Raw genomic sequence first — 19,425 nt, forward strand, 5'->3', positions numbered from 1 at the left:
TTATCTTAAGGAGAACGGTGTCTGAAAGAACGTTTTTAAGTGGGCACTTATTGGTGAAAAATAAAGATACCCACAAAACGATTATAGCGATATTTTTAGAACACTTTTCTTTTCGAACATTTTTCACAAAACACAAAAAGAACACTTTTCAAACATTTACATCAGCGGTCAATATAAAATTAATTTTTTGGCATCATAAAAGTATTATGTCTTTTTATATTTTGTTGATTCGATTTATAATTGAAGCAAACAATGTTAAGAAAATCTTTGTATGTGCTACAATTATTAAAAATCAAATAGTTCATCCAAAATAATATTCTCTCTACGATGTTAATCCCCTTTATGTTTTAATACTGTGATTAGAGTGTAGATTACTACCATTAATTGACTTTTTTAATTTGATTGAAAAAACAATTGTAAAATGTGTACATTCTCTTAACTTTGATGACATATTACAAGTACACTTCGCAGCTATACTACATATGAAAGATGCTATATTCGACAGAATGTTGTTCTCTAGAACTTGAACTTGTTGTTGTCTTGTTGAACTGTAGAAGTTTTTTTCCTGAATAAATTAATATAAGTATATCTATAACAACATCTATATATTTACGTATGACATCCCTACTGTTTATCGGTCGCCTAAGTTCATTCATTCGTAAAATCCGTCGCTCATTCAATAAATTTCCATTCAATGATTTTAGTTTGTTTCACCGGGTTAGTGGATTTTGTTATGTTTAATAAATAATGAGTTAAAATAAATAAAATGGCTGTTACAATAGTCACAAAGAACAATAAGGGTCCGATCGTAGACCCCGCGTTGTGCCGATGCTGTCGCTCCATAAAGAAATGCCGTCTATTGTCTTCGGAGTACGAGTGGATGGGCAACAAGGAAGTGTATTCTGATATGATAATGGATTGTTTTGGATTACTTGTGAGTGGACAATTTACTTAAGTTACAAAATTTTTTTATATAAAAACTATTGCACAGTAAGTTATCGGTGGAGCTCTCTTTTATTTAATACATGCAATTAGGGCTATAATACATTTGGTAAAGACCACGGTTTAATTGATAAAAAATATGGAGCGGTAATGTAGTCATTTTTTATTTAAATGACAATAACAATATTGCCCAATCATATTAATCGACTGGACAGAGTTTCTGCCCGCTTGAGCGCGATCCTTAACGCAAAAAAAGATATTTTTTTTTTAACAAAATCCATCTTTATTGAAATGATTTAAATGAAAGTACAAAATATGTTTATTGAAGTAAGATATAATAGTACATGTTTATGACAGCACTCTTAATAATACATAATATGCCCATTAATTAATTATGATTGGTATTTTGATTTGCTTTATGGTGAAATAATAATTATTCACACCTGTAATTTGTTTTGCTCTCCCAGGAGCTGAAATAGATAATATAAATTTAAATATTGAAATAATTCAACAATCAATTGGAACCAAAAATAATTGTTCACAGAGCCACACTTTGACCACCCCTGATATATAGCATGTAAACAATTCATAATTTAAGAGATAAATTATTTTATATGACACAATTGGTTTAAAATTGAATTAAAATTAAAACATTTAAAATAGATTTCTGTACAAGTGTCATGTTTTTCCTTATAACACATATCTGGGTGTATTTATTTCCAGTTCTATATATTTTCAAGATCATTTAAACATGTAGCACTAACAATGCAAAAACCAAGGTGCATCATGTTGTGGATAAGGACATTAAAATTTCTCCTTAAAATGCTAAAAGATTTAGGCCTGTCAAAGTGGAAATCCATTTATTTCTGGAATAGGCTTCTAAAGTAGCATTGTATCATTTATAACTTGGTCAAATAGGGAGAAGAGTCTTTCTGCGGATATATGGTTTGATAAAAAGTGGTCTTAAAATCTGGACAATGTACCCTTTACAAGAGGAATTCTCATAGTTACATGAAAGTGGTTGTTGAGCAGTATTGGCCCTGGCATAGAGGGCTAAGACTTATTATTGCAGGTTGCGGGTTAAATTCCTGGAATGCAATCTTACATAATTTATACTTTGTGCAATTATTATATAGGATTGCTACTGCACACTTTCGAAGCGATGGACACCAGTGTCCTCTGTGTACCATAATACCAAAGGCTGGTTTTTAAGGTTTATTATTAAGGTATTTCCCCTCCATTGATATCTTTGGAGAAGGCCTATGGGTAAAAGAAAATATGAAAGTGAAAAAAAGTAGAAAAGTAAATGTTGGTAGTCATAGTAGAACATCACAGAATGTATAGAATCCATTTACTTTTTTAATAGGTACCAATTTTAAAGAGTAATATAAATTTTTAAATTTAATCATAAAGTTAGCTAGTACTTTCCACCTGATTTTGGCAAAACATTGATGTTATGGGACACTATTTTTTTTAAAGTATTGATTATATTCCATGTTTCAGCTTTCACACCTGGACGGTGATAATAAAGACTGCTGTATCTGTGCTACATGTGTATCCAGACTTCGTGAGGCGTGTGCATTTCGCCACCAGGTGCTGCAGTCTGAGGAAGTGTTTTTGAAGGCTAAGCTGGAGGAAAATAAAGATGGTATATTTTCTTAATAATTTTAGACACTTATTTTTACTGAAAAAAAATGCTGATTAGTTGTTGGGATGTGTCATCATCACCCCAAAAAAATTATATACCATAGACAAAAAGAGACACCAAGTAGTATGTTCTCAACTAGCTAAAGGTCACCAGACTCTTCTGATATACTACTAACATTATTTTAACCATGTCACAAGTAGATGGTAAAAGACTACATGGATGATCACCTAGTTGTCTGTCTGATGAAGTCAAGTTCATAACTGGACTTACCATTATTACTGCCCATAAGAAAGCAAAGAATATGATAGTACGAAAATTGCTTATCATCATTCAATCAAATCGTTTTAAGACAGAGACAACAATCAGAAATTAAGAGACAATAGAGAAGAAGAGAGTTATGACTATCACTTGGTATTGTAGGGGGAAGGGAGTTATCTTGGGAAAATAGTAATACCTGTAGGCTACCACATCTTTCACCGTCTTCTGTCCGTTTTTAGGGATTTATTCCTCATGATAATTGAGTACACCACTACAAGTGTGCCGAGTGGCCATGGTGAAAGATTATTTTATATTGCCTGGAACTCTATTGACCTTTTACAGTAGGTAATGATGGCGGTAGACTCTGGATGCAGAGTGTTTCTCACTGGTCTTATTAGAAACAAATTGGGGAGGCTATGTCCAACAGTGGACATTCTACTGTTGAAATGATGAAGTTCAATGACTACATTTAAAAAATTCAGATGCTCAACCAAGCCTATAGAAATGCTTTAATTTATCCTGATTTTTTGTTCCTTTTTCAGATGGCGAATCAAAAATTGTTGTAGAAGTTAAAACAGAGCCAATGGATGCTGATTCAGATATGAATATGGATTGTGAAGAAGATGAACTATCAGCGGAGCAAAATGGTGAGTTGATGAAGATGAGGGTGATTAAATTACAAATTGTTTTTTGAAGGCTCTTCTCAGATCAGGGTATGTTTGGCATCATTCAGAAGTTGTTGATATTCACGGGAGGTCAATCTGATTCTAATTTTAAATCAAATTGGGGTGTTCTGGTGATTTTATAATTAAAAATGTCAATTTCCTTATAAGTTTCTGTTAAAGGTAATTTGCAATTCTTATACCTTCACTAAGATTTTTAAAATTAAACGTCACTTTTCTAATGGGCTATGAATTTAGCATCCTCTCCAAGTCTGTTTCAGCCAAATCTTCATGTTGTGATTCAAGCAATTCCTGAATGTCACTCGATTCTATCTGTTTGAACTTATCTTGTCCAATTCCATTCACAATGTCGACTATGTTTAGTCATAGTTTGAACTTGCACAGATTCTTCGTCATTTTCCGCAGTCATAGCAGGCCAAACTGTTTAACTTTTTATATTAGTCCATTTGACAGCGCAAAGGATATTGAGTTAGATATCTATTGGAATCCTTTTGTTATTATGTATGTACTTATCAGATCCATGAATAGTGAAAACGCGATTAAAGGAAGCGTGAATAAGCTTTTACTATATGCTAAGATCTGATTATGTCCATAAGTGTCTATTTTATTTATGTTATTATATATGATAGCTATTGGTTTTCCTATAAATAGATAAAAATAACTTTGTCACAATTCCAGATCTAAAGCCTTTAATAAACCTATCGGGTTTGGAAGAAGAAGCACAACCTGTGCAGAAAGTTGCAAGACGAAGGTCTCTTCGCACAAAGCATGTCACCGAGGGCTCAGTGAAGAGAGAAGTGATGACCAGGATGCGTGGATTGAGGTTGAAGATGGATCGTATGCTGGATCTACCAGGTATCACAAATTATTAATGAGTTTTAAAGAATCAGAGATATACCTTATTGTTTTGTGGATACATTTCTCGGGTTTCGGAAGGCCTCCTTGTAATGCATTAGTGTTTTTCTTTGACCAGACTCCTTTCTTTAACAAAATTTAAAATTATTACACTAATTCTGCTTTGGAAGCCAGTTCCAAAAATTAGCTGATGTTGGTTCTTGTTAAGCTTAAATCTTTAAGAAGATAGACAGAGGACGGTGCGGTCTTGCTGACCACAATTTGAGGATATTTTCTGGCCTGGGTTATATAGTTGTTGCATAGTCCAGACTGTCCAGGCTTGATTGTAGACAACAGAAGGATTGTTTTTGATGGCCCATAACACTATCTCAGTTTTGGTGATCAGAGCATAGTTTCAGAGGATGTTATTATATTCAACTAACAATGTTGTAACCTGTGTATAGTTTAGACATCTGAATGCTCCGGCAGTTTAATCTATTACAGTACCAGGATATAAATATTGCACATCGACCTTTGGAAAGAGACGATCGGTTAATTTCGGCTTCGTGTAGCGTTATCTCTGTGTAAAAAAGTGACTAAACCAAAAAAGTACGCCCTACCATTGTTTCGATCCATTATGTAACGCCAAAATAACAAATTTTAAATATTTATGAGATTTTACCGCCGTTTGCCCAGACATAAATACCAAAATATATCTTCTTTCCAACTGAGAGACTGCCCCTGTGAGGCATGGGCCTCTCCAAAGATCCATGCTGTCCACATCCAGCGACTTCTCGCGAACTTAACTATGTTGTTCCTTGTATTTGGAGCCCACCATCACCGCGTCTGCCGTCTATAGAACCCCTCAATGGACATGGGATACCCAAGCTATGTGCCTTGCTCACTGCCAATACACGGGTGATCTTGATTCTTCTGCGAAAATCCGAGCATAGCCCACTTCTTTGATATCTGTGTGACCTTGAGCCTCTGGTGTATCATATATGGGGGATGTACCACGATCGGAACGCATGGCAGGCAGATTGGCGATCGAAATGTGGTGTTATGGTAAGCAGAGGGCGCTGCTGCCTCCTCTGAAACTGATCCCTCTGTTACCTCGTACGAGATCCACTGGAGAAAATAGGGGAATGTCTATTTTATCCTGTTTCCTATTTGTACATAAGCTTTCACCTGTCTTATGGATTTATCTATTTATTCATGCAAATAATTTGTGGATTAACATGTGAAAAACAATTTTATAGTAATGTTAATTATTATTAAGCTTTGTTTTTATTTTTCCACATTAAAATAATTTACATTTAAATCGATAGTTGATTTGGTACAATTATCTTATTAGTCTGTTTTTTTACCCTCCCTTATTGGAGGCCACTCGTTCTCCCATATCTCGTTTAGGGAACTTGCAATTTGTAATTATTATTTCGCATCCTTCTTTTTATTTCATTACTCCTCTTTCAGTCTTAAAATCATTCATTCAGTCTTTTAACAAAAAATAATCTCACATACTCATTATTTTTACTTTCCTCCTTTTCATCACCTGTCGATGTTACTATGGTTAGTTCTTTGATGTGGATCCTGTTAGGGTGAAGGCATTTTTTTTCAACAATTCTCTGCTTTCAGCAAGTGTCATCCAATTGTACCCTGCCATTGCAACAATATCAGCCAACTGTTCTGCTGGTCTGTCGAGTCGTTTTTAGGGTCCACCTATTGTCTTTAACCCTCGAGATATGACCAGACCAGTACCATTAATATTTACACTTTTATTAATAATTGCAATAGAAATTATGATAATGACCTTTAATTATTATTCTGGTCTACCTTTGATTATCTTCAAATATATCGAGTTGAAGTGACTATTTTGCCGAGAGGTGCCCTTATATGCAACTACCCGTATCTAATAGCCCGGGGTAGTCAATTTATAGCGCTATCTATCGCATCCGCCAAAAATAACAGAATTTCGATAACCTTTAACACTTGTTAAAAAACAATAATGAATGAAAACATTTCTTCCAGATATGCCACAGAAGAAGAAAACTTTATCAATGAGAACAAAGAAGCCCACTGATGATCACGAACATATGGCTTACACAAACACAGTGACCATTGTGCACAATTCATATGTCTGTCCGTTCCACAACCGAGTAAGCAATTATTATTGTTATTATTGCAAGGACCAGTTCACGAATCCAAACGAGCTGAGGGAGCACACACTAACCCACGACCCCAAGGAAATGTTTGAAAGCATGATGGAGAATAAGAAATTACCAAAAATCGATATTACAAGAATCGATTGTAGGCTGTGTAAAGAGAAAATCGATAACTTAGAAACATTGAAAGAACACCTCACTAATATTCACGGAAAAGTATTCCATCCAATTGCAAATGAGTTTTTAAAGTTCAGATTGTCTCTAACAAATCTAACCTGCACAGAATGTAATAGTTCATTTCCATATTTTGATATGTTGAAGAAGCACATGGTGGACCACTTTGGCACTTACATATGTGATATGTGTGGTGCGTGTTTCCTTGAACAGAACTCTTTACGGACTCACATTAAAACTCATAGTAAAGTTGAAGCAAGTTTTCCATGTGAAATATGCGGGAAGAATCTCAAGTCCAAATACAGCAGGTACCTGCACGTTGCAACTGTTCATGAGAAGAAACCCACAGTCAATTGTTACAAATGTGAAGCAAGTTTTCTATCCTACGCTTTACGTAATAGACATTTGATTGAAGTACACGGTGATAAGCGGACGTTCCCATGCAAGTTGTGTGATAAAGTGTACAACAGAAGGAAGACCTTAATGGAACATAATCGAAGAAACCATCTGAAGGTGTATCGGCATCAGTGTGACTTGTGTGACCAGAGGTTTTACCTACCGTCGCGTCTGAAGGAACATATGGCAACACACACCGGAGAAAGGAATTTCCGATGTGAGTTCTGCGACAAGAGTTACCCTCGGCTTCAATCACTACAAGAGCACCTTCGGTCTCACAGTAGTGACAGACGGTATAAATGCGATGTTTGTAATTCCACTTTCACACAAAACGGTAGCCTTAAGAACCATTTAAAGAGTCACCATCAGGGTTATGATGTTGAAGCGAGTTATAATTGATTTCAAATTAGTTTCACTGCAACTTGACAAGAATATCTTATCAGTAAGAATAAGTATGCTTATTCAAACTTGCCAAGGAGGAGTTTCAACTCAGAAATATTGCCAGTCGTCTAGGGCACCTGGAATTGATTGATGAAAATGACTGACTTCAGGACAATGTTTTGGTGCAATATTGTTTATGTTGAAATATGTTTATGTTATTGTTAAATTGAGGCTATTATTTATGATTAAAAATGAAAATGTAATAATACAATATGAGACTTCATATTTATTTAGAAACCTAACTTCCTTACAGGGTAAGATTCTTCTTAGGGCCAGTCTTGAAGCAGTAACAATATTAAGTTCGAAGTAGAAGTGTGTGTATTCTTTGGAGATTCACCCAATTAATATGAATGTAAATAAACAATTCAATTCTGTGGTTTTCCTCTTTACGATGCACTGCTGAGAATGACTTATTACACTTATTAATCCTTTTATGTAATCCAGGTCTAATAGAAAATTAGTGATCTTAGTTTTAGCATGTTAAGAATTTATTTATCTTATAGCTAATAAAAATTAAGGGAAATGTCTATTGACAAAAAAGTAATTGTTATATTCAAAAAGTCATCTAAATATATATAGCTGCATGGCATATATAACCTCCCAACAAAATAAAAGATAGGAAAGTTACAATATATATGACTAAACTAAGAATATAATGAAGTATCATCCAGAGAGTTCAGATCATGTAATATCCGGCGATAAATATTGCACATCGACCTTTGGAAAGAGACAATCGGTTAATTTCGGCTTCGTAGAGCATTATCTCTGTCTCACACTACCTATGTGACCGTTAACCGATTGTCTTTTTCCAAAGGTCGATGTGCAATATCATAGCGGAACTATACAATATTTATCGCCGGGTACTGTACGACCTTTTTCTCGGCCGTTGTGCTATTTGAATGATGAAGATTAGATTGTATAATTATCATTGACGATACCTTGAGTCAAGTGTGAACTTCATGAATTTATACCTTGTATTAGGTCATTTCCTTATCCATAATATTGTCATAAAAAGCACTAAATCCACAAGTCTAAAGGCTTTCTGAATTTAGATTCTTGAAAATATCGATTATTTTAAAATCGTCTTGTAAGAGCGTAGTTACATCACTATCTGTCATAGCGGATATTAAATGTCAGATGATAAAATTCACAATCAAAATATTAAAGGATTATCTAGATTCAAATAAGAATGTGCATAGACATATTTAAAAATGAGTGTAAATAATAAAAAGGGGCCTATAATTGATCCTGGCATGTGCCGGTGTTGCGGTTCATTGAAGAAATGTCGTTTACTTAATGTCGAATATGAGTGGCAGGGGCAAAAAGAAATTTACTCAGATATGTTTGTGGATTGTTTTGGACTTTTAGTAAGTTAAAAATACACATTTTATGGATTATCTGGTGTACGTTAAGGATATCTCTTAATGTACTCCAGGTAATCTTTCTTATTTCATCCAATCACATTTTTTCTTTATGTCTCTTTATAAATAAATAAAAATTACCGGAAAACACGCTAACGAACTTGATAAGCATATCAAGACATTAAGATCTCTCACTACGAGCTTCATTGATAAGCTCATAATTGTTCAATGACGTAAGGCGATAGCCATGCCTGGTATTTATTTACAAGATAGAATCTGGATTGAAGGAATCCTGAGAAGAACGAAAGTAACAGATATACCTCAGCATATTAGATCATTGAAGTGTGGTAGTGACAAATTGATCAATATCACTGGATTCTATTCTATTTTTGATTAATAATCTTAATTATACTAAATAAGTAATTAACTAGTTATCAGGGGTGGCCAAGCTCCTTGATAGTTCGAGCCATTGTTAGAAATTTAAAATTTTTCGCGAGCTGCAATTTCATCACGGTTAAAAAACGCAAACAAATATATTTTTTACAAAAATTATATTCATTTAAATTATATGACAAAATACAAAATATGTGTACTGAAGTCAGATATAAAAGCACTCCTAATAATACTTAAGATGCCGGTTAGTTAATTATGATCAGTGTTTAGATTTCACTAATTTTATGATGGAATAATAATAATAATTTTTCACCCCAGTAATTTGTTTCCATTTCCCAGGCGCTGACTTAGGTTGTATAAATAAAAATAATTCGACAATCAATTGGAGTCAAAAATAATTGTTCAAAGAGCAGCATGTGGCTCACGGGCTGCAGTTTGGCTACCCCTGCTATATATGTTTTAATGTAAAAAATTGTTTTCCAGTTATCACACCTTGAAGGTTCACCAACAGAGCGTCTGATATGCGCCACTTGTGTGTCTAGGCTCCGAGAGGCGACTGCATTCCGGCAGCAGGTGTTGCGGTGTGAAGAAAGGCTTCTTACTGCAAAAATTCATTTACATAATGATGGTGAATATTTTGAAATTAATTTTACTTTAATATCAGGTTGAAGTACCAAAAAAATTTACCACATTTGTGTAGAGCCAATTGAATTGGCACAGCTAATCACTTGCTGCTAGGGAGTAAGATACTTCTTGAAAAAAGTTGCTTCTCATCATTATCACGAAAGTGACAAGTTCTAATGCAATATCAATTAGAGATGAGTAGCTCGCAAGCCAAAGACAACACAGATATATATATTTGCTAGAGATATAATCACTTCCTAGCTTGCGCGTGTTGCAATTGTATCTCTATGTTTTTATACTTAAAAGTCAGTTTTCGTCATGAGTTACGACTCGTACAGAGTTAGAGAGAAAGAGATGGGCTTATATAGCAATTTACACGTAAGAGAGAGACGGATAGCTATTGCATATTTGTATTAAAAATATTTCACAAATTTTTCCGCCTGTGTGACTCCAAGGGCTAATAACACAGTATACCCTCATTTGTATCAAAACATTTCACTGTATAAATTTTTTTATTGCTAATATAACGGAAGACACTATCAGTTTTGAATAAAATCAAAGGTTTATTCCATCGTAGATGTATCTACTAATTGGACACTTATAGATAGACATACAAAAAATAAAAAAAAAAAAGAAAATAAAATCTCTAAGGATATAGCCATAATATTTTTTAGAACGGACATCTAATATTTTCAAGAATATTTAATAATCACAAATTACTGTTCACCAGGAAACATTTATTCCTAAAGACCACAGATCACACACAATCTAAGGTCAATAGGAAATTATTAAAATAAAACATTTTTCTTTAAAATTGACAAGAGTGGCACATCTCTGTATCAGAATCCCTGAACTGGGTACTGGCCTTCTCCAACTCAATTCGAACTTCCCTGTTCTTTGCTGTCTATGTACATTCCTTTTCCCAATATTGGTAATACGTCACCACACTATTTCTCGGGAGACCTTTTCTTTGTTTTCCAGATTTCAGATTCCTTTCCAGATAGTTGCTTAAGCCATGTTGTTAATTTTATGTAATTGTATGATAGATTTCAATAATTTGTATACTTTAAATATTTATTTTTAGATAGCGAAACAAAGGATGAAATCCTTTTTGAAGCCTGTGTGAAGGACGAGAAGGTAATTAATAATGATTTGTTAGAAGATGATCACCACGCTGATGATATTACGAATGGTAAGTAAGAAAGTCATTTGTTGTTTATTTAATGGATTCAGGCGTTACATTGCGGAAGTCCATCCTAAATAAGAAAGGACCAATATCTAGCCACCTCCGCACATGCAGTGGTTGTCGTGCATGAAAGTGCACCGCCCGCCAGCCCGCTCGTAAATGCGCATGCGACAGACAATGCAAACTACACAACCGCCACCGTAAATTCACTCAACACGTGTTTCACCCCTCCACGGAGCATCTTCAGGAGTTGTTACACAGATTAGTGCTAAACACCGAGTGAGCTCAGTCCGCTGTCGCTTTGTTATTTATATGTCACCTCCTCCCCACCACAACTTAATGTCACGTGATCGACCACGTGGGTATTTTTATTTTACCCTCTCTTACGCATTTGTTATATTTGAGATTTTACGTAATAGACGAGTGCCCCGACCGATTCCCCAGACAAACCTGCAATAATGGAGAGGAGGAGACATTGACCTGCTCATTAAATACAGGTCCACTACCCGCGTGTCTTATTATTTCTAGCCGTTCCAACACGTCCATACGTAATCCTTTGCTACAGGTGTGCAGCACGTCATAGGAATGACCATGGGGCAAACTATGTCCAGTCTCTAATAAATGTTTAGAAAAATGAGATCTTTCAGGGCGATCATTTCTATATGCGGAAATATGCTCCTTATAACGAATGTTGAAACTTCGACCAGTTTGGCCCACGTACACCCCTTCACACCCACCACACTTCAACCTATAAATACCCGACTTTTTGTCAACCTCTGTTTTTTCCTTGCCGTTGCAAATCGCACGCCGAATAGTGTTGTTGGTTCTGAATGAAACAGAAACGCCGTTTTTTCTTAATATTTTAGATAATTTTTCGGATATTGGTCCCAAATACACTAAACTAGACCTACAGTTCTGGACACCGCGCTCAGGTGTCACCGAGTATAAAAGGCCCCTCACTCGCTGGTTCATCTTCTTCCTAATTAAACCATCCACCATTCTCCGCTCGTAGCCATTTGCAACAGCTATTGCATAAATAGTATTAAGTTCTTTATTATATGCTGCTACATTTAACGGGTATGTCATCAATCTATTTATATATGAATTGAAGGCCGCAAGCTTATGTTGCCAAGGATGACAAGAAGAGGATGGAATTACCAAATCCGTATCAGTTGGCTTTCTATATATTTCAAAAACATGCTGACAATTTTCCTTTTTGATCGTGATATCAAGAAAGTTAATTGAATTGTTAATTTCAACTTCTAATTTAAACTTAATTTTTGGATGAAATTTATTTAAATTAGTTACAAAATTGTCCAAGTCTTGCCTTGTACCTGTCCAGCATATAAGAATATCATCCACATACCTATAATAGTAAAGGATGTTACTATTACCCACAATATATTTATTCTCATAGTTGTCCATGAAGATCTCCGCCATCAAAGGGGATAACGGAGATCCCATAGCCAATCCTTCACTCTGTCTATAATAACTACCGTTAAACCTAAAATAATTTTGTCGCATGCAAATTTTTGTTAACGTTGCTATTTCGTTCAGCTCCTCCGGATGCAGTGCCCTTCTCTCCAATAGATCTGATAATAATGATAAGCTCTCTTGGTAAGGGACATTGGTAAAAAGATTATCTACATCCAGAGATAAGAACAACGAGTTTTCTGGTAAGGTAACATCCTTCACTTTATTTATCAAATCGAGAGTATTTTGTAAACTATATTTTGGAGAAAATGCCGATTTTGATTTTATTATACTTTTTAACTTTTTAGCTAACTGATATGCCGGACAGCCAATGCATGAAACTATCGGACGTACCGGAACATTGTCCTTATGTATTTTAGGTAACCCGTACAACACAGGTGGCTGCGGATTCAACGGAACAATATGTTTTGATGAATTTTCGTGACTAAAAACGAACTTGGAACTATCTATAGCTTTTTTGATTTCTGTGTTGTAGCGGGTTGTTGGGTCCGAGCGCAGAGCAACAAAATCACCACTGTGAATGGTGTTACTAGGTGAATCGTGCTTTTTTAATTCCTCAGCCACCACCGCCCTGACCGTATTACCTTTACCATTCATCACGCATGCTATCTCCGAATCTATTGCTAGTTCCTCCCTTTCTTTTTGTGTTAGTATTGGTGTTATGTTATATTTGCTACCCTTCTCCAGAAATGTTAACTCTTTGTTGGTTAATTGTATGGTAGTCATGTTTTTTACCCGTGGGTAGAAAACATGATCAGACTGCCCGTCACCATTACCGGCGCTGTCACCGTTATTACATTGCCCTACTTCTCTATGTACACCACCATTTCTGCCACCGGTTCCACCACCATGTTGAGCTGATGTTAACCTACGTAACTTATGAGACTGAATTATGTATTTATCATATCATATGATGTGATGAATGGTAAAGGTAATACGGTCAGGGCGGTGGTGGCTGAGGAATTAAAAAAGCACGATTCACCTAGTAACACGTCTGTGGACGAAATCAGAGTGGCGAAATCATTAAAACGTAAAATTAGAGACAATAATTTAATAGTTACGAAAGCTGATAAGGGTAATAGTATAGTTATTTTAGATCACAATGATTACATTGGAAAAGTCAATAATATAATTCACAGTGGTGATTTTGTTGCTCTGCGCTCGGACCCAACAACCCGCTACAACACAGAAATCAAAAAAGCTATAGATAGTTCCAAGTTCGTTTTTAGTCACGAAAATTCATCAAAACATATTGTTCCGATGAATCCGCAGCCACCTGTGTTGTACGGGTTACCTAAAATACATAAGGACAATGTTCCGGTACGTCCGATAGTTTCATGCATTGGCTGTCCGGCATATCAGTTAGCTAAAAAGTTAAAAAGTATAATAAAATCAAAATCGGCATTTTCTCCAAAATATAGTTTACAAAATACTCTCGATTTGATAAATAAAGTGAAGGATGTTACCTTACCAGAAAACTCGTTGTTCTTATCTCTGGATGTAGATAATCTTTTTACCAATGTCCCTTACCAAGAGAGCTTATCATTATTATCAGATCTATTGGAGAGAAGGGCACTGCATCCGGAGGAGCTAAACGAAATAGCAACGTTAACAAAAATTTGCATGCGACAAAATTATTTTAGGTTTAACGGTAGTTATTATAGACAGAGTGAAGGATTGGCTATGGGATCTCCGTTATCCCCTTTGATGGCGGAGATCTTCATGGACAACTATGAGAATAAATATATTGTGGGTAATAGTAACATCCTTTACTATTATAGGTATGTGGATGATATTCTTATATGCTGGACAGGTACAAGGCAAGACTTGGACAATTTTGTAACTAATTTAAATAAATTTCATCCAAAAATTAAGTTTAAATTAGAAGTTGAAATTAACAATTCAATTAACTTTCTTGATATCACGATCAAAAAGGAAAATTGTCAGCATGTTTTTGAAATATATAGAAAGCCAACTGATACGGATTTGGTAATTCCATCCTCTTCTTGTCATCCTTGGCAACATAAGCTTGCGGCCTTCAATTCATATATAAATAGATTGATGACATACCCGTTAAATGTAGCAGCATATAATAAAGAACTTAATACTATTTATGCAATAGCTGTTGCAAATGGCTACGAGCGGAGAATGGTGGATGGTTTAATTAGGAAGAAGATGAACCAGCGAGTGAGGGGCCTTTTATACTCGGTGACACCTGAGCGCGGTGTCCAGAACTGTAGGTCTAGTTTAGTGTATTTGGGACCAATATCCGAAAAATTATCTAAAATATTAAGAAAAAACGGCGTTTCTGTTTCATTCAGAACCAACAACACTATTCGGCGTGCGATTTGCAACGGCAAGGAAAAAACAGAGGTTGACAAAAAGTCGGGTATTTATAGGTTGAAGTGTGGTGGGTGTGAAGGGGTGTACGTGGGCCAAACTGGTCGAAGTTTCAACATTCGTTATAAGGAGCATATTTCCGCATATAGAAATGATCGCCCTGAAAGATCTCATTTTTCTAAACATTTATTAGAGACTGGACATAGTTTGCCCCATGGTCATTCCTATGACGTGCTGCACACCTGTAGCAAAGGATTACGTATGGACGTGTTGGAACGGCTAGAAATAATAAGACACGCGGGTAGTGGACCTGTATTTAATGAGCAGGTCAATGTCTCCTCCTCTCCATTATTGCAGGTTTGTCTGGGGAATCGGTCGGGGCACTCGTCTATTACGTAAAATCTCAAATATAACAAATGCGTAAGAGAGGGTAAAATAAAAATACCCACGTGGTCGATCACGTGACATTAAGTTGTGGTGGGGAGGAGGTGACATATAAATAACAAAGCGACAGCGGACTGAGCTCACTCGGTGTTTAGCACTAATCTGTGTAACAACTCCTGAAGATGCTCCGTGGAGGGGTGAAACACGTGTTGAGTGAATTTACGGTGGCGGTTGTGTAGTTTGCATTGTCTGTCGCATGCGCATTTACGAGCGGGCTGGCGGGCGGTGCACTTTCATGCACGACAACCACTGCATGTGCGGAGGTGGCTAGATATTGGTCCTTTCTTATTCATTTGTTGTTCATTTAAAAGTATTTATGGGAATTCACTGTCCCGATTTTGCCTGTTTGTGGATGTTGCTAGATGGGGGAGCCTAAGACCTATGTTGATGAGCCCTAAAAAGTTTTATGCAGTCATAATTTATTTGGTAACAAGTTCAATTAATTTGTATGGAACAGTGGTGGCCCAGGTATATAGGACTGCTATTTTAGATACTTTTTTTAATATATCTTCAAGATTTATTTAAGTTTATAAGCATTACATGGGATGTAATATAATATTGTTATACAATACACAGTTGTACATAAAATATCTTTTCTGCAATATCAGATTTAGAAGAAGCTACAGAGTTATCTCCAAGACGAACGAGGAGTTCAGTGAAAAACAAGAAGCCAGCGAGAACCAAACGGAAGTTGAAGTCCAATGTAGAAGTTGACTTGATGACACAGATACAATGCATGCAAGATAAGATGAAGAAATTGGAAGATGAGGGTAAGAAAAATTTTTAAGCTTATATTTTAAAGATTGTTTACTTTAAAAAAAATTCAATTGTAATTTACAATGTTCTAGAAGTTATTTGAATAGACAAATTCAACGAAAAAAATTTACATTAATCTTGAATTATGTCAATAACATTGCATATATAAAATAAATCGGATTGTTGTAATGTATTTATTTTATTTTAGAAAGGAATATTAAGTCACATGAAAATGGTTTACATAAATCACTATTCTTACTGTGGTATTACAATATATTTATGACTAATATCTTATAGGCTTGCAATAATTATAATAAAAAAATAAGGGATGTCCACAGTGTATTTACAAGGCACCTTCAATAAACTGTCTGTAAATGTGTAATTCATTTGCAATAGTAAGAAAAGGACCAATATTTAGCCACTTCCGCATATGCAGTGGTAGTCGTGCAACAAAGTGCACCGCCCGCCAGCCCGCTGACAAATGCGCATGCGGCAAACAATGCCAACTACACAACTGCCACCGTCAAATCACTCAAAAAGGACGATTAGTGCCAAACATAGACTATCGCTCTGTGTTTGGCACTAATCGGTTTAACATAACTCGGCATCTTCAGCCCCGTGGAGGGGTGAAACACGTGTTGAGTGATTTGGTTGACTATCATTTGTAGAATTAAAAAAGTATATTAATAGTAAATTGATGGAAAATGGTTAATATTCAATAAATCAATAAATATTTAAATGACACAAATCCTTGGCAGTGACATTGTCTCACAGAATATATATTCATGAACTGTTTGTTACACTATTAAAAGATGTTTTGTTGTGGAGTTTCTTCCTGCTTCTTCTTCATAACTATAACACTGCGAAGCAGAGTAGACTTTGAAGTAAAAAAGTAATAAAAGTTCTATTAAAAGTTCCAACATCAAATTAGTTAATTTTATCGTTTTATTTTTATTTATTATTAAATCTATTGATAAAAAAATTTCACATACTTACATCTGTACAGTATGGTAGGTGACAAATGTAAAAGTTAAGTGTCAATGTGAAGCTTATTTGTCAGCTTTTATACCTATTTACAAACAACCTGTATAAAGTGCTCGCTTTGAAATATGTTAAATTTTTTTTCTGTTGTAATGCGACAGGCCAGTAAATTCTAGCAGTACAAAATCTGCAAGAACAGATGGTAACAATAATTAATTTTGATATGTAGCAATCTGAATTAAAAAAAATTCTGTGTTATCATTATTTTATTTATTTTTTTGGAAACAATTAATGTGTAGTTGAGGTCTATCATACTGTAATTGAAAGTAAATGGGGTAAACAGCCCTTTAAACCTTTTACACCCATAACCAATCATCCTGTATGCATAAAGAAAAGCTAGCTATAATTAAAAGATAATATCATTGGACTTTATAAGTCGCCATCTTGGACTTAATTACTAATGTTGCCCGTAATAAATTTGATCTTGATTTAAATCGTTGTTCCAATAATTTAGTTATTTTCGTACCTTTTGCAAGGTATATTTTAAAATAATTGTTTGATTATCTAAATAAAATGAATGATTTTTTTTCTTATATCGGTTATATTAAATCACATATTTGTAGGGTTTTTTAGTATATTACTGTACTGGTTTTCGTATAAGTAAATAGAAATTGTGTCTAGACGTATTGTTTTGAGTATAAATATATCTTATTGTTTCAGATATACCACAAATGCAAAAGGAAACCACGCGGAAAAACATCGACAACGAAACGAAAGCGTATCGCAACACTATAGCTATTGTTGAAAACTCATACGTCTGCCCATTCGACACATCCTTCAGTGATTATTACTGCATATACTGCAGACAGCAGTTCACGGACCCTCAAAAACTGAGGGAGCATACTTTAAGTCACGATCAGCTGACATATAAAGAGTTGCCACATAAAAAAACAGTTCAAATCGATATTACAAAAATCGATTGTAGATTATGTCCGCAGAGAATCGATGATATCGATGAATTTAAAAATCATATCGCAGGTGTTCACAATAAATTCTTTTATCAGGATATATCGAATGAGTTTTTAAAATTTCGACTTACATCCGGGCGTTTGTCTTGTACGGAATGCAATAGTTCGTTTACATTTTTTCACGCTCTTAAAAAGCATATGGCTGAGCATTTTGGCACTTGTATCTGTGATGTATGTGGCGCCCATTATTTCCAAGAACGGATGCTTTTGCTGCACCAGAAAACCCACCAGAGGGTAGATGAAAATTACCCTTGCAAAGAGTGTGGGAAGATGTTCAAATCAAAACACAACCGATACTTACACATAGCGCGTACACATAAAAAGGAACCAGCTTATCCTTGTGCTAAATGTGATGAAGTCTTATTCTCTTACACTCTTCGATATCGGCACATGATAGATGTGCATGGTGATGAGAGGCAGTTCCAATGCGAGGAGTGTGACAGGACTTATGATAGCAGAAAGTCGTTGAGGGAACACAATAGGCGGTTCCATTTGAAGATCTTCAAGCATCAGTGTGATTTATGTGACAAAAGGTTCTATTTACCTTCACGGCTCCGGGAGCACATGGCGTCCCACAGTGGGGAAAGAAACTTCCGCTGCGAGTACTGTGGGAAGAGTTATCCCAGGCTCCGAGGACTTAAAGTTCACATGCAATCGCATACAAGTGAGAAAAAATTCAAATGTAATCTATGCAATGCTTCTTTCACGCAGAACGTCAACTTGAAAAACCACATGAAGAGGCAGCATCAGAGTTTGGAGTTGGAAGAGGTTTATCATGAGTAAGGAATGGTTATATTTCAGCTGGAATCGCTTGAAGTTCAGGATAATGTGATAGGCACTGGATTGTCTATATAGAGGACTACCTCCATCTTCTTGAAATATTTTTAATGATGGACAATTATTTCAGCTTTTACGTACAAACATGGAAGACATATTTAATTCTCTATATTGTAGTTGGAATCTCTTTTTTGGATAACAATGTATAAAAGCAATGGATTATTCAAACTTTCCTTAATGTCTTCCTGAATTGTTTTCATGTATTGACAATCACGTCAAATGTTTATACACAGTGTCCCATAAATCAACGTCAAGCTGAAACGTCACGACAACCTTTTGACAAATAGACGCTTGGCAAATTTTATAGATAAATGTTTCCCCAGCGTTGAGCCCACATCTTAAGAGGGGCGATTTGATTGTTAGAGGGGCAATTTCAGAGGGACCCGAAACAAATAAAAAAATTATATTAGAGGGCGTAAAAACAAAGCTATATAGGCATAGCG

General features: G+C 35.4%; 1 protein-coding gene across 1 annotated transcript; it reads left to right on the forward strand.

Moving 5' to 3' along the window:
* Nucleotides 1–698: 698 nt before the first annotated feature.
* On the forward strand, nucleotides 699–18,928 carry LOC137926425 (gastrula zinc finger protein xFG20-1-like). The gene is made up of 11 exons (XM_068770024.1): nucleotides 699–934; nucleotides 2,446–2,590; nucleotides 3,391–3,495; nucleotides 4,210–4,386; nucleotides 6,394–7,485; nucleotides 8,210–8,223; nucleotides 8,738–8,905; nucleotides 9,776–9,920; nucleotides 11,001–11,108; nucleotides 15,989–16,150; nucleotides 17,838–18,928. Exons 1-11 carry the CDS (start codon nucleotides 767–769, stop codon nucleotides 18,926–18,928), a joined length of 3,375 nt encoding a protein of 1,124 aa, XP_068626125.1. The 5' UTR covers nucleotides 699–766.
* The last annotated feature ends 497 nt before the right edge of the window (nucleotides 18,929–19,425 follow it).

The sequence above is a fragment of the Battus philenor genome, unplaced genomic scaffold (genome assembly GCF_028537555.1).
Source record: "Battus philenor isolate CCGP_79_NKW_IND1 unplaced genomic scaffold, ilBatPhil1.0.hap1 SCAF_29, whole genome shotgun sequence".
Lineage (NCBI taxonomy): Eukaryota > Metazoa > Arthropoda > Insecta > Lepidoptera > Papilionidae > Battus > Battus philenor.

Bases quoted from the DNA above. Each gene is read 5' to 3' on its own strand.
- LOC137926425 (XM_068770024.1), top strand. From the start codon at position 767: ATGGCTGTTACAATAGTCACAAAGAACAATAAGGGTCCGATCGTAGAC. The intron at 935-2,445 runs GTGAGTGGACAA...TCCATGTTTCAG, and splicing joins TGGATTGTTTTGGATTACTT to CTTTCACACCTGGACGGTGA. The intron at 2,591-3,390 runs GTATATTTTCTT...TTCCTTTTTCAG, and splicing joins GCTGGAGGAAAATAAAGATG to ATGGCGAATCAAAAATTGTT.